Source organism: Melozone crissalis, unplaced genomic scaffold (genome assembly GCF_028551555.1).
Source record: "Melozone crissalis strain CALT ecotype California unplaced genomic scaffold, PUWL_Pcris_2 ptg000012l_1, whole genome shotgun sequence".
Taxonomy (NCBI): Eukaryota; Metazoa; Chordata; class Aves; order Passeriformes; family Passerellidae; genus Melozone; species Melozone crissalis.
The window spans coordinates 1,490,014-1,505,825 of NW_026535790.1; the positions used below are offsets into that span (position 1 = coordinate 1,490,014).

Sequence of the window (15,812 nt, forward strand, 5' to 3'; positions counted from 1 at the left end):
GATCCAGCTGGAAACAGGCTCCCTAATAAACTGTCATTAGATCCAGCAAAACTGAGACCAAAACTGAGTGCAGGCACTTTTTCAGTCAGCTAAACAACATCTGGAGCAGGAAGAGAGGCCAGGGCAGAGGCACATGGCAGGGCACAGCCTGGTGATATAACTATGACACGAGCCCAAACACATTGCCTAAATAGGGGGAACACTGCCATATTTGACAAAGAATCCATATCCACATCGATATTAAGTCCTTTGCTAATCTTCTTTGCACAACAGCTCTAAAAATACAGCAGGGAAGATGCCTGAGATCACATGAAGGACAGCTGAAGCCCCACGCTGCAGTCACAGCAAAGCTGTTCCCAGAGCACCCAGACTTCCCATCCCTGCAGACTGAGCTGAGCAGAGAGCAGCCCGTTCCTGCACCCAGCAGAATCCTCTTACCAAAATCCTCCTCTTTGCTGCAACAGGGAAACTGAGGGAGCTTAGAAAGACAGAGAAATGCTTATTTTTTTTCAAGCTATCACAAAGCTGTTATGTCTCCTCCTCTGTCAGGACCCAGGACATCCCTCTGGCTGTCCTGAGCAGCCAAGACCCCTGCCACAGACCCTGGCACAGAGCCCAAAATGCCCCTGTGGTTTTGATTATGACCCATGGAGCAAGTTACCAACCTTAGATGAAAATCTGCAAGCCGTGATAAATTAAGTAAAATGACAGTGAATTTATCACAAGGTGAAAAAGTAGATTTTGGGGTTTTTAGAATGGAGATTCAGGGGGGCAAGATGGAGGGATCTGGGCATGTCCAGCCTTTCTCCTTCTTCTTCTTGGCTTCCATCTTCTGCTCTGATGTTGGCACTCACAGATTGGTTTAGAGTAGAAGCTCGCTGTCTAACATAGGGGATAGGTATTGGAAAGTAATTGTAAATATTGTATATGTAGTTTTTAGTATAAAGATATAACACTACTCTGGGGGCAGGCAGAGTGCCTCTGTCTGACCTGCTGAGCAGACCTCAGCTGGACAAGAGAAAGAATTTCATAGATAAAAAACAATAAACAACCTTGAGACCGAGAAATGAAGAGCTCTGACTCTTTCTTCAAGCACCGGGCTGGGAAAAGAGACTTTCAAACTTCTCTCGAGGTCACTCTGACGAGCTAGAGATCTCGACACCCCTCTGGGATTCTGCAGAGTCCAAGGTGGACAACAGAACATCCCAGAGAAATGAAAGGCACAGAGTATTTGGTATTAATTGTTTTAATGCTTTGGCTGCACTTGCTCTTTCAGCTCCTTCCTGCAGGAGCTCTGCACTGAGCAGGATACAGGAATTAGGATTTGTCTCTCCCTTCTGTGCCTCTCCTTTCCCAGAAGGAACAACAGCAGTGTTGTGCCAGCACTGGGTGTTAGAGCTCTGCTGTGGGACTGCACTTCAGACTGACACTGGGGTGACTAAAGTCTCCACCAGAATCAGATATATATCAAATATAAATATATAATAAAATTAATGCTGCCATGAAGCCACTCCCTCCCTTCCTGTAAACCCCACTGGGATTAACACCTCATACCCAAACCAACCATTCCACCAGAGCTGCTGGCTCAGGACCAGCGTCCTTCCCTAAATCAAGTTGGTTTTCCCCAGATTTCTGACAAAAGAATTGTTGCAAAAATCAGTGCTTTTGTTGTAGTGGACTGTGACCAACAGTTCAAAGAGTCATTTAAATCTCTGCAGTCCTGAAACTGAAATTACACATTCAATTTCACAAGAGGGCTGAGAGAAGACAGAGGGACCTGGAATCTGTTTGAACTCATCAAGATTGTTTGCTTAGAATTATAACCAATTATTTCTGGGTGCATCTAAATGTAAAAAAAAAAAGAAAATAATAATTCAGATACAGTTCATTGGAATAAAAAAATTCGACAAAGAAGAAATTAAATGGAAAAAAAAGGTGAAACAATTTCTAGCTGAAAAGTTAAAACATGCAGGAAAGTTCAAGATCTCAAAGGTTCAATAGTGTCAGATTTTCCTTTCACCCTGAAGAGAGCCCAAAGTAGGATAAGGATATTTCCAAGTGGTTACAGTGACCTCTGCATCCCAACAAAGACCCCTTAGTGCCACTGAAGCTGACAAATGATTAATTACAAGGAGCAATCATTAACAGTGACACAGCTGAGTGTGAAATCAGCAGAGTGCTCTAACCAAGGTTTTGCCCTGGGATCTCCTGGGAAATACATCCAAGTGGTTTTACCTGCTGTGGTAAATATCCATCCCAAATGGATTATGCACCAACACTGAAAAGTGAAAATCAGCTTGTGAGACGAGGAGACCTTGAGAACAATGCAAGAAGCCATGCTTGGAAGTGTTCTGGACTGCTGGCTAAATACTCAGCAACCAGTACAAACCCCACATCTGAGAGAAGACAGTACTCCAAAGGCCAGCCAGATGTAAACAAGAACAAATTATACAAACCCACAAGTGTCAAACCCCAAAAGTGCCATTCCAAAGCCTCACAGCCGCAGAGAAAAGAGGAATTTACCCTGCTTTACACCCCCCACTCCACCTGCTCAGCCCCTTCCCCTGCAGAGCAGGGCCCTGTGCAAGCCCTGCACACCCCCAGGTGTCAGAGATCCTGGCAGTGCCAGAGAGCTCCTGCCTCCCCTTCAGGAGCTGTGGCACTGCTGCTCCTACAGCAGCCACAGCACATGGCCAGGGCAGGATCTCTCCAACAGCTACTCCTGTTTCTCCTGGGCAGGGTTTGCTAGGAAGTGACCTTGAAATCAATTTACACCACAGGAATGCACAACAACAGGGATGTGGAAGCACTGAATTACTGCAGGAAACAAAACCTCAGCAGCCAAACCCCCTGCACACCCCAGGCAGCTCCCTCCAGCCTGCTGGGCCCTGGGTGCTTTCCATGGGCTTCCAGAGGCAGCTCCTGTGAGATGGGATCTCCAAGGGCACCAGAGCTGTGAGGGGGAAACTGCTTTGTGTGGAGCACAAAGAAACTTAATTGTGATGATATAGACAGAATTTATAGTCAGTATTACCTGATGTAGACAGAATTTATAGTCAATATTACACGACTATGTGACAAGGAGAAGACTTCATGCTTGTGCTAAAACACTTTAAATTTTCATGACCAGACAGTGTTTAAATCTGTATTAATTAATGAGAATCCTCAAGGTCATGTTACAGCCATGTGCAGGTTGCCAGGAAAAAGGAACTCCTGTGTTCAGAGGAAGGGAAGTGAGGAGGAGGTACAATACCAGGTTTTGAGCTGAAGATGCCCAGAACATCATCCCTTTGAAAAGAGATGATGAGAAGCAAGATGAAGACGCCTCATCACTTTTAAGTAGGAAGTGGAGGCCTTTGGAGCAGCTTTTGAGCAGCTCTGATGATATATAAATATTCCTCTGCAGATTGAGGCCTTCTAGGAAAAAAAGAATTTCATCCTGCAGTTCCTCCCACTGCTTGGTCTCAGTGCTGAAGGGAACCACAGAGTCTGCACACACCAGACACAATAATCCACGTGCTTTGAACAGATCAGATCCCAGCTTCCCACTAGCCACAAAGTAAGATAAAATATACAAGGAACAATGTGGGAGGGACAAAATGCATATTTAGGGTACAGAAAGGCACTGATTCAGGGAAAAGAGAACTTCATTTCAAGGAGGTGCAGAGTATGCACAGCAAAAGTGTTTGGGGCCCAAGGGAAAATAAAACCCCACTTCTGTTGGCCAGAGGAAAAAGATTTGCCAGCGAGAAGTGCATGGGACAACAGCACCCAGGCCACAAACATTGACCCAGTGTTATCTCAGCCTGGACTACAGCCAAGAATTTGCCTCATTCCTTCAGATTTTGGTGAAAGAAACAATTCAGGGAGCAGCAGCATCTATTGCAATAGAGGCACAACTGAGGGCCACAGCAGAGCTCCTACAGCCAGGCCCTGCCCTGCAGCTGCACAAAGCCCTCCCAGGGAGCACCAACGTGCCTGCCCTCCTGTCTGAGCAGGAACAATATCCCATTCAAGCTGTCCTGCTGCAGCCTTCTCTCCTCTGCTGGGAGAAGGAACTCTGTGTGGAGCAGCTGGAGTCACCAACAGCACAAGGCTTTGGCCTTTACAAAAAACTGTGGAAGTGACACCTTATCCAGGAATCACTGCTTGTACACCACTGCTTGTCACAGCCCAGTGTGGAGAGAGAGAAACCAAAATGGGAAGGCAAGGAGGCAGAGATCTGGTGTGACTAACACCTGAAAGAGCAAAACACAGCAGTCAAGTGTCACATCACACATTTACTGCTTGCTGATTCACCCCAAAATCAAACAAGGCTGGCTCACAAACTAATGGCTACTCAGAAGGACACTCTGTCATTGCCAGAGGATGCTGTGAGAATTTATACAAACTGGCCATGATTCAGGGCCAGACTTGGGAAAGTCACTGTGCTCAGCACTTAAACAAGCTCATATTGGTTGAGGTGTGAGAATTAATTATGATTCTAAATTTTACCACCTGTTTTAGTCCCTGCTGAAGAGTTTATAATTTATCTTCTGCATCTACACCTTCAGTAGAGAAGGGTCACTACAGGAAGATGAGATAAAGGTGATGGAGCAGAGCTGGAGGTGTCTCCCTGTGCTGTGCCTCTGAACTGGAGCTCCCTTCAGAGCTCAGCCATCCCTGCACCAGCCAGATTAAGCCTGAGACACAACCCATCCTTCAAGGAACACCTCCATGCTGCAGCTGGAGAAGGTGAGGGAACTTACAGCCCTTGGAATTAGTGCAAACCTTCTGCAGACACACATGGTCAGCACCATCCTGCCCAGCAAATGGAGTCTAAAAGCTCTCAGAGACCTCTGCCCTCCCCACACAACACACTGAGGGTGCTGTGCAGATGTTGCCAGCAGCTCTTCCATCCTCCAGCAGCTGGGACAAACAGCACTCACCAAACACCTCCTGCTCACCTGAGGGCAAACATCCCACACCACAGTCCCAGGAGAAATGTCAGCTCTTCCCCAGCTACTGCTCACTCTCAACCTGCTCCATGCCAAGGGAGGAGGTGGCAGGGCCTGGGGCTGAGCCCCCAGAGCAGAGCCAGCCCAGCTGGCACCCACAGCATCACCCCCAGCTCCTGCTGCCAAGTGCTGCTCAGCAGCAAGATGAGGGGATATTTTTAGTGTATCTTGACAGCAGAGTTTCAAGCCTTCAAGTCACACTGAAGCATCATGTCTTGAGTCAACACTAGATTATCTCTAAGTGCATAAAATGTTAACCCAGTAGCTTCTGGCAGTCACAGCAAACTCACCTTCCAAACAGGGCAAAAAGTAGGGATGAGAGAAGCTGCCTTCTTTAAAATACTTGGCACAGCCTGCCAGGCAGATCATGCACATCCAAGGAGGAATTGTCAAGTTTTATATACCCACCAATCTATATATCAATAAAAGCCCATGGCTACAGGCAGACCATGCACATCCAAGGAGGAATTTCAAGTTTTATATACCCAACAATCTATACATCAATAACAATCTATAACATACAATAATCAATAACAAATAAACAAAATATACAAATAAACAAAAAAAACATCACATCCTGCTTTGCAAGGACTTCTTAATTTCTTAACTGCTTAGGTTATTATCAAGACATTTCATGTCATGTGTGGCATGGGTTGACCACCAAAGAACACTTGTTTTGTGGCATTTTTCCCCATTGCAGATTGATTTTCTCTCCATCTCCAGGGCCCTGCCACTCAGCAATAGCATTTCAAAATTTCTAAAAATTTCAAAATTTCTAAAAGCTGTGCCATTACCTGCATCACAGCAGCTGCAAAGGAGCTCCCAAGCACTGGACACACAGCAAAGCTCCTCCCTGTGTCACCTGCAGCCACCCCCAGAGAGGACAGCAGGATCCTCTCCCCTGGCACTCCTGCACTGAGAGCTCCATTCCAACCTCCCTGGCTGCTCCCTCTGTGCCTGCACTGCTGCTCCTGAGGATTCCAGCTGCCAGGAGCTGCTCTGCTTCCCTGCAGCAAATGCTCTCCAGAGCTCACACCTGAAAGCAGAGGCTATGAGCCAGCATCAAATATTCCAGTCAAGATTCTACTTTTCTTTATTTAAAACCAGGCTGTGACAATACCATAACAGTGACAACAACTTGGAGCCCCAGATGGGGCCATTCCAGCCTGTAACTCCAACCTGGCATTCAGGAGCCCCCCAAAGTGTGCCCTGTGGTGCAGCAGTGCCATGGCACTGCAGGACACGGCACTGTGGGTGACCTGACAGACAGCAGCAGCCTTTGAGGCCTGGCCGGTCTGTGAACACACACATTGAGCTGTCACTCTGGACAAACCCACAGAGCTGATGTGACCCCTGCCAGACATCAGCCTGCTTGTGCATTGTCCAGCTCTCACAGCATTTGTCTGCTCCCAGCACACCCTGAGCTGTTTGGGTGTTAAGCAGCAAAGGGGACTCAGAGGTTCTGCAGGAGCATCACTTCATCAGCCAGTGAAAAATCAAACCCTTTAAGACACCACAGCATTGGGGAAGGAGGAGAGCACACCCAGCACACCAAGATTTAAGCAGTCTCTTTATACATTCAATCTGCTAAAGGTAACAGGAAGAAGTCATTAAATAAAGCTACTTAAAATCTAAAAACTTTAACACAATGCATGTTAATGCTGAAAAGGAAAATAAGTTTGAAAAAGTGGATGGAAAGCAGTTCTGGCTGTCAGGACCTGACCTCCAGCATTCAGAGCTTCCTCTCCTCCAGCTAAGCCTGACAGCCAAAACAGCAAGGAGCTGTTTTCAATTAGCCTGCATCTACAAACCTCCTAACTCTGGTGACAAAAGAATGTTAGGATGGCTGTGAAATGAGTGATGCATTTGGATTTTAGCTGTCCTGGATGGTGACTCTTGCACGTAACCCTTGGCCAGATCCTCAGCTGATGGAGAGGAGCAAAAGCTTTGCCAGTGAGCAAACAGTGCAGAGGAGGCTGAGGGACAGCAGTGAGGACCTCTGCCAAATCCAGTGACAATCACTGGGACTGCTCCTGAGAGGCAGGCACAAGAGAGAGACATCTCACACTGGGACCATGGATGTTTGCTTTGCATGGGTATGACCTGTGTGTAGCACGAGAGAGTAGAGATGGTGGAGAAGGAATATTTCAGCTGCTTACTCCATGAGAAGTAAGTTCTGACTTGAAATAAACTTGCAGCAATTGTAGCCTGAATTAAACTTGTCACTTAGCTGTTAGAACCTCTGACACTGAAATTATACTGAGCTGAAACAGATCTATCCACTGTTAATTTCCTACTTTGTCTCACCTGCAAAATAAAAAACTGCAGAACAACTAAATGTAAAGAACACTGGAGACCTACAAATCTGGAGATGGACTTTGTATGAGGGAACAGAGTGATAGAACAAAGGGGAATGATATCCCCCTGCCACAGGGCAGAGTCAGATGGGGAGAAATTGTTCCCTGTGAGGGTGGGCAGGCCCTGGCACAGGGTGCCCAGAGCAGCTGTGGCTGCCCTTGGATCAATGGCAGTGCCCAAGGCCAGGCTGGGCAGGGCTTGGAGCCACCTGGGATGGTGGAATGTGTCCCTGCCATGGCAGGGGGTGGGATGGGATGGGCTTTAAGGCCCCTTCAACCCAAACTGTTGTGTGATTCAAACACTGAATCACCACTAAAACCGGAAGAGCCAGGGAGCTGCTTGGAAGTGCAGGCCAGGAGCTGAGATGTTGCAGCTTTCACCTGCAGAGCCAGGCAGGGGCTCCTGAGCTGCCACAGGTCTGTCAGAGACTCTGAGTGATGCTGGAGATGAGAAACACCCCCACACCAGAGAGGCACCCCAGAGGAGCCACCCCAGCCACATTCCAGCTGCAGGAGCAGAACTGGCCTGGCTGATGGGCAGCACAGAAGCACACACCAAGGCTCCCATGTGTGTGTGTGTGTCCAAGAGCTCGGGCTCCCAGCTGCACAGATATGTGTCAGCACATGCCCTGGGCAGCACCAAGAAATGAGGTCAAGCAGAAAGCAGCACTGACTCACATCAGGCACATGTGGGGCTCCACGGCAGCTCTGTCTCAAGCACAAAACACAACTGCACAGGCAATGGGAGCTGATGCTCCTGCAAACCTCCCAGTGCCTGATCTTTGCTCTTTTTCCCCAAATCATGACTTATTTTTATTTAGTAGTGCAGAAAGATCTCTCTCTTGCAGCAGAAACCATAACTGCTCTTAGCAGTGAGAGCTGAACACGAAGTGCACTGTGGCAAGAGGAGCAAATCATTAAGTGCTGTCAGAGATTTCTCATCTGCACCACTGATGCAGCAACTGAAATTATCCATCACATACACAAGGCCCTGTAATGTCTCTGGGGGGTTATTCCCAACCTGTAGCTTTAGGGACCTGACCCTATAAATCCCCTAAAGGGTGTGAAAATGGTCAATGTCAGCCTTGAGCATGAAGGGCTGAGGCACTACTAAAAAGAACAGGAGCACAACTCCCTACCACATTCAAAGCTGAAACCCTCCAGCCCCAGCCATCTCATCTAACCTAATAATTCACTGCAAATAACATTAAATATGCAATATCTCTCTCTCTTGGCTGTTTCCTGCATGTTGGACTCACTCACCCAAACCAAATTCTCCTCCCCAGTACATCACAGAAGGCTCACAAATATTTGCATCACTCATATACGGCAGAGGTACCTCTCCTTCTGGATTTTTCATTCATTATAACATTTTAAAAAAATCCCTTTTAGCTTTCCAGTTACAACAGAAAGAAAATGAAAAGTAAGTTTATACTTGGGAATTTTCTTGGCTGTAAGATAAAATTAGAAGACATGCAATGTCAAATCTACTGATCTAATTGAAGGGAAGACAAGATGAGGCCCAGAGAGGCATGGACAATCCATTGGAGGAACAGCTCCATTTAAAAGAGGACACAGACAAAAAAGATTAAATAGAAAGGAAAAACATGACAAGATAACAAAGCCTAACAGAAGTCAAGGTTCTTTTCAAGTATAAGGTATAAAGGTGCCAGGCACTGAATATGTGTTTGAAGAGCATAATACTTTTGATCCATTAATGTGAATCGAAGTTAGGAACAAAGCAGGTGGAAATGACTACAGTGACCTTGGACAGGTGTGGAAAAAACACCCTTTGCTTAAATCTGTTTTAGAAGGAAGGACAAGAAAAAAATTCAGAACTCCCAAATGACAAGAAAAGACTTGTTAAGCTGATTCCCTTTTACTTCCCCAGATGCACAGGACTGGCAAAGAGAGCAAGGAGGGGAATGTTCTTCCAAGGACTTGGAATACACGTCAAATCTCCTGCCTGCAAATGCTCCAACCCAAGCTGCAGGAGCATTAGCAAAGGGCAGAGTGTAAATCCAGAGACAATTACCCTGACACAGTAACAAAGGTATCACAGGAAAAGCCCCAGCTCATCCCTGAGCACAGCCTCAGGCACACACATGGCCTCAAGGAGAACTCCTGGTCCTGGGGATGGGCTCCACAAAAGGCCTGGGGTGTGTGTGAGCCCAGAAACAAGGAATTGCTTGCCAAATTTGGCTGTGACACCCCTATTTCTCAAACTCTATGTGAGCAAAGCACACTCACTGCTTTCAGGGTCCAAACACTGAAGGTTCTGAGGGAAAAATACTTTTCCCAACTTACTTACTGTGTTGTGAGGAATGACCCTTCCCAGTGAAGAACTAAGCACAAGTGTATCAGGCTGAAGGGTGCCCAAAGATCTGTAAAACATGGGGGTGTCTTGAGGTCACCCTGCAACCTCTGCTTCCCTACCACAGCCTGAGACCTCGGCACTCCAAAGGTTCCCACACAGCATCTGAGGGGAAAAGATGAAAGCAGCTGAATCTCAGTGCTGAGGAAGCTGCTGTCAGATTTATGGTGAAGGAGATTAACAGCAATGCCACGTGCTGAGGAGCAAAACAGCTTCACTGCACACCCACTCTTCCCTGCAAAACTTCCAGCAACTGACAGCTGGTACCTGACAGCTCCGTGAGATCCGAGCTGCCTCCACACAAACGGTGGCACTGAACGGTGGCACTGAACGGTGGCACCCAGCCCTGCCTGCACCGACCACCACAAGGCTGAAATGCTGCTTGACAACAGCAGATCCTGCTGGGAACACAGGATTTTCACAGGACATCGTGGGGGAGCTAAGGGGTCTATATTGTGCTCCCTACTCCACAGCACAGTCTGCTGGGTGAGCCTGGAAAAGGGATTTGTACATAAGAAAGGGGACTGACAACTTTGCTAAGATTTGCTGAACAATAAAGGATGACATTTAGAACCCCAGCCCTCAATTCCCAGGCAATTTTAAGTTCTGTTATGCTGAAAAACTGAAAGCAAATAAACTTAAACCACTGCAGAATTAAGCCTAGCAGCCCCTGGCCTTTAGGCATGTGCTAAACAAGCTTACAAAGGATTTGTCTCAAGGCAGCCCTCCTCAATTAGCAGCCAATCGACTGAGGAGCATCTGGTGGCAGCTTTATCCTGGTAATAGACACAACAGGAACGTGGAGAGGTGTGCATGGAGCAAAGGGTCCCAGGATCTTCATCACAGGTACTGGTGTCTTATTCTCACACAGGATGCACTGAGAGAGCACAGAGCAGAGCCAGGAAAGCTCCACTGCCACAAACACCAGCCCCAAACTGGTCAGGGCAATTCTGTGGCACTTTACTGGTTTAGCTGTGAACAGACATGGCCAATCTGGGGAAAACTGGGGGAAAAAGGGGTGGATTTGGGAGGGAGTTCAACTGTCAGCAAAAGCAGTGTTCATCTGGATGATCAGAGAGCAAAGTGAGCAGCAACCACTCTCAGCTGCTGCTGCTGCCTTTGGGGTCCCCTGTTCACAATGAGCAACAAACTGATGCTCCCAGTTTTAACTGTTGAAATAAAAGGTTGGAGGCTGTTTCAGACAAAACAAATCTTAAGGCGTGAATTTTTCAGAAATCTTGAAGTGGTCACATTGTCAAGAGGAGCTCAAGAGAGGCTCTCCCTTCCATTCACGGGAATCACATCAGCTGTCTGCAAGAGCTGCAGCTTCCCACCTTCATTCTGGGCTCCCATAAACTAAAGGAACTGGGAACAGCCCATGGAGGAAGCAGCAGGCTACAACTGGCAAACACCAAGCCTGGGGATCCCTTCAGCTGACTGAAATGCCCAGCAGATTATAAAATAAAACCTTGCAAGATCCCATAAACAAGCTCCTCTAACAACACCCAAATGCTGCCCTTAAAATGCAACAGCAAACCTTTGAGAAGGGCATTTGACTCACACCTAATTGTGACAAAGTCCAGAATATTGAAAAGAAACTCTGCCTAAAGCACCTCCCATGGTCAACATCAGCCTTCTGCACCACCAGTGAATGAACTTCAGTGACAGCACTCAAGCCCCTTGTGGAAATCACAAGTTTTGGAGAGAGGTCTCCTGACAGTTCAATCACAGAGTGGATGAGGAAGAACAATACAGGAGACTTTTCCCAAAGATTTCCATCCTTTAAACAAATCAAAAAGCTCAGTATTACTCAGAATCCGGGCATAGATACATCCATACTACAGTGCTGATTGGGATCACAGCTGGACACATTTTGAACTGAGTGGCATTTGGTGATATGGCAAAGGCCACAAACTGACCCTGCCTAACAATGTCTTTTTTTTTTTCTTTTCTTCTTTGTCAAAGAATAATTACATAAATTTGGATTTTCTTGTTTGCTTTCTTTTTTTTCCCCTTCTAACAACTAAGCTGCCATTCTTAATAATGAGATACCAATCCTTATTTTTCCTGGAAAATTGGGAGAGGAGCTGAGGCTCTGTCCCTGCAGCAGGACTGTCACAGACATGCAGCCAAACCTAGAATCCCCCACCTGCCCTGGCCCTCAGCAGCTGGAGCAGGGAAGGTGCTCAGTGTTACTCACTGCCATGACGAGCTCAAAAGGGTATTTGTAGACTCGAACTGGGGACTGGTATTTCTGCACCATTTTTACCACACACCTGTAACAGAGAGAAATTAGAACATTTTAGATCCCCCACATCAAGCAGTGCAATATATTCTAGGTGATTTTTAAAGATCTTACTAGAAGTTGTAGCTCTTTCTTACAAATAGAGAGGAGATTTATTAGGTGGAATATCTTGCCTAGTGAGTGGCAGAGACAGAGGCAAATCTCTGCAGTCCCAGTCCAGAGCTGTGCCCAGCATCCTGTGCTGCTTGCCAGCACTACTGCAATAAATTCAACTTGGAGCTCCAACAAAACTCACAATAATTAAAGCACAGTACAGAGATGTAAAGCCAGAATGAAATGTACTCTGGAGAAGGAGCCTGTCTTAGGAGCCTTACAGAGTCTACACAGCAATTCTTCCCCCTATCCCCCTTCCCTAAATTATACCTGTAATCATTAGGGCAAAATCTTTCTCATTGAAAGCTTCTACAGCTTCCCATACCATGTGTTTTAAATGCTTTTGTGCACAAAGTAGGGTTCAGTTGTTTTAGCTCACTGAAAGGAAGGAAAAGGAAGCAGCATGCTGAAAGAACATGCCTGATGCTAAGCTGGCAATCACATCCCACTGCCTGGATGCCCACTGTTCCAGCTGAACTGAGGCAAGAACTGCAGGGAGCAGGAACAATCCTGTCCTCAGCATTTCCCTGCTCCCAGCCACCTCTCACTGTCCTCATCAGGATTCCTCCCTCAGACTCTCCTGCCTGGGTTTTAACCCTCAAACATGCACCAGTAACCAGCATCTCAAGGGAAGTGCACAAATCATTATAAAAAGCATTATTAGGCTGCTTTCTGCAATTCCTTTAGGAATTCCTTTGTTCTGCTCCTGCCAATGCCATCCATGAGCATCAGGACACAAAAGGCTGGATGGACGGCTGGTTGGAGGCACTGTGCTCATTCCACCCCACTCAAATTCCACTGCTGAGCAGACACAGCCCTGGGCAGCGTGACGCAGTGTAGCGCTGAACTCAGTCAGAGCACTCACAACTTATCCCTGACATTTTCAGCCCAAAACCCGAGGTGAAACATGAATAGGCAATAGATTCTCCCTCAAAAATTGCTGCAAGATGCCATCACACTGTGAAATCTATGCAAGGATGAGGGGAAAAAGGACATGAAGAGTTTGAGTACCTGAGAATGGGGGATTTTTGGAGAAATAGGGCCCAGTGATCAGACAGTTCCTCTGCAGAGGATCACATTACCCAAGCAGCAAAGGTCAGGACTTGCTGGGTCTCTGTCTCACTGGGGCTAAAAGCCAGTCCATGCCAAGCCAGTCAGGGCAGAGAGAAACTCCCAGCAGAGCATCCAACCCAGAGTGCAGCAGGACAAGAACATCCCAGGGAGCCCTGGCTGCTATCAGGTGTCAGACACCCGAGCCAAGAGGCACAGGACAGGGCACCTTGGAACATGACCTGTAACACGATTAGGCTGGGCAGGGACCCTCCTGTGGGCACAAACAGAGCTGGAGAAGCCTCCTCAAGCACATTTAGCAGGGATCTTGCTTATTCTGACCTCACCTCCTGCACCAGGATTTCCTGCACCTTGGCAGGAGAAGGTCAGAAACCTCCACAGCAGGAAGGCCCAAGACAGATCAGTCTAGAATCACCCACAGAGGCACCAGCCATAGAGCAGTGGGATGGCACAACCTGGACAGAGCCCCTGCTCCTGGCAGCTGCTGGACCTGACTGCCACATGTTTATTGTCCCTGTGCTCCTCCAGCTGAGGGGAGGCTGGAGAAAAGAGCCAGTGACTGTTACACCCATGGGAAGCTGTGGAAGAATGACAGCTGATAACTCACACCTGCCCTGGAAATCTTTCCTACCTCGGGAGAGTGCAGTGGTAGCAGACTTTCTATGCCCTCTCCTCCAAACAGAGCTGTGAGATGGTCATTGTGCTTCTCAAAGCAACAGGGATTCTTGCTGTAAGTCCTGGAAAAAAAGAAAAAAAAAACATCAGAAAAGGCAGTGAAAGGTGGCTGCTTGGCACACCCAGCTGAAGATGATGATTAGCACTGATGAGGACAAAGAGTCCCAGGTGTTACCACTGGGCAGCTGGGCCATATTAGCTCAAGAGTGCATCTTCCCAGGGCTTTAGCACCAAAGAGAGATGTGGTTTTAAATTCATCTCGTGTTCCACTCAAATTATAAACAGGTATGTTCAACCACCAACCAGAGAGTTTGTCTGCTCCTCAAACATCCTCCCAGCTCTACAGTGGCCCAGGCTCCCTGCTCAACTTCCTATGCGCATCTGGCTAAAGAAACATTGAGGGAAGACAACTCAGGTGAAGAGCAGTGACCCACTGAACTGCAGCATGATCACTTGGAAACCCCAATCCACAGGTGGAGGCACACCTGGAGCATCCATGGGGAAACACTAGGAAAGAGGTTCAATACCAGCTGGGCAAGCCCAGAGTAGTTAAAATAAAAGAGAAAAGCTCAGAGGTTGGAGTCATCAATGCATTGAAGCAACAAATCTGGCTGCTAACAACTACCCCAATAATAGCAACCCTAACCATCCCAAGTAGTATTAAAAATAATTCAATTCTTGCACAGCTGCACACAGCAAACAGCAGCAGCCACGACATTTCCCAAAGCACCCTGTGACACACTGTGCCAACAGCACTGAGCCCTGGGAGCCTCAGCCCCCTGGGCACCCCTTTTGCTCCAGCCCACACAGCAACTCCTCTGTGAGCCAGAGAGAGCTCATTACAAGCTTGAGATGCACCAGCAGGTGCTCCAGGGAAGGAGGTGGGAGGAGGAGGGATATGGACCCCTGATGGCACCTGCTGTAACTCCAGAGAAATGGATTCTGAAGAAGCAGTGGTGCAGCCCCAGTGTGCAAAGCTCCCCCAACACAGGAGCCAGGCAGGAACTCACATCACTGCATACAGCAAAGGGACAGGCAGTGACAGTGACTGGGTGTTTCCTTCTCATCCAGAATCACCCACTGCACACCTGAGGGATTTTCCATATGCTTGACTTCTATTCTGCTATTTGTAGGAGCAGCTTACTCCACAGAATGCAGCCAGATGGTTGGAAATCAGAAATGAGTGCACAGATGAAATACACAGAAACCCCTGAATCAAATCCCCTGCCCCTCATCAAGGCACAGAACTCACTCAGCTCCTTCCACACTGGGGCTGCCTGCTGGATGTGGAACTGGCAGCAAGTGGCTTTATTAACTTCTCCCACCTGTGGTGGCTGCTTTTCATCTTGAAGAGAACTGAGCAGGTTTTTTTTGTTTTGTTTTCGACAAAGAACTGCTGAAAATAGCAGGATTCTTGACTTCCTCAAATACCATTGCACCACGTGAAAGCCAGCTGTGGCACCCAGCTAAGCTGATATTTCCAGTTAGAAAAGGGGAATCCACAGGGCTGCATTCTTCCTAGAGAAAGGTGGAGTGAAAGGTGTGTGACATTTCCTCTGCCTGGGGCCCCTTTCACTGAGGGAGATATTGTAATTGATGCTTTATACACAGAATAACAACACAGCACCAAGCTGTAGGATATTTATTAGAGCTTTTTCACCTAAGAACTTGAGAACAAGTCTCTTGAAGGTTGATATAAAGAAGGCTCAAGGCAGAATGGTGCCAGAATAAATCTTTACCAGTTTTTAGAAGGAGACATCTGCTCAGGCAGGGCTTAGTCTTGCCCCTGAGAACATCTCTGGAGCAGGTGAGGCAGCATGGAAGGTACAGGTCACTGTGCTGAGGTGGAGCCTGGGCACTGCTGCTACACCTGGCAGAGGTACCTGGAGTCCTGGTGTGGACCAACACCAAAGACAAGCAACACAAACACCCAAACAACA

The 15,812-nt window shown here is 47.4% G+C and overlaps 1 protein-coding gene across 1 annotated transcript in view; it reads right to left on the reverse strand.

The window, feature by feature from the left end:
• SEC14L5 (SEC14 like lipid binding 5) overlaps window positions 1-13,840 on the reverse strand; it is a 33,725-nt gene extending 19,885 nt beyond the window's left edge. Inside the window, exons 1-2 of the mRNA XM_054271029.1 lie at window positions 13,829-13,840; window positions 11,929-12,004 (exon numbers count right to left, since the gene is read on the reverse strand). Of these exons, the coding sequence (XP_054127004.1) occupies window positions 11,929-11,991 (63 nt within the window). The 5' untranslated portion in view covers window positions 11,992-12,004; window positions 13,829-13,840. The remainder of the gene's footprint in view (window positions 1-11,928; window positions 12,005-13,828) is intronic.
• Between the last annotated feature and the right edge of the window lie 1,972 nt (window positions 13,841-15,812).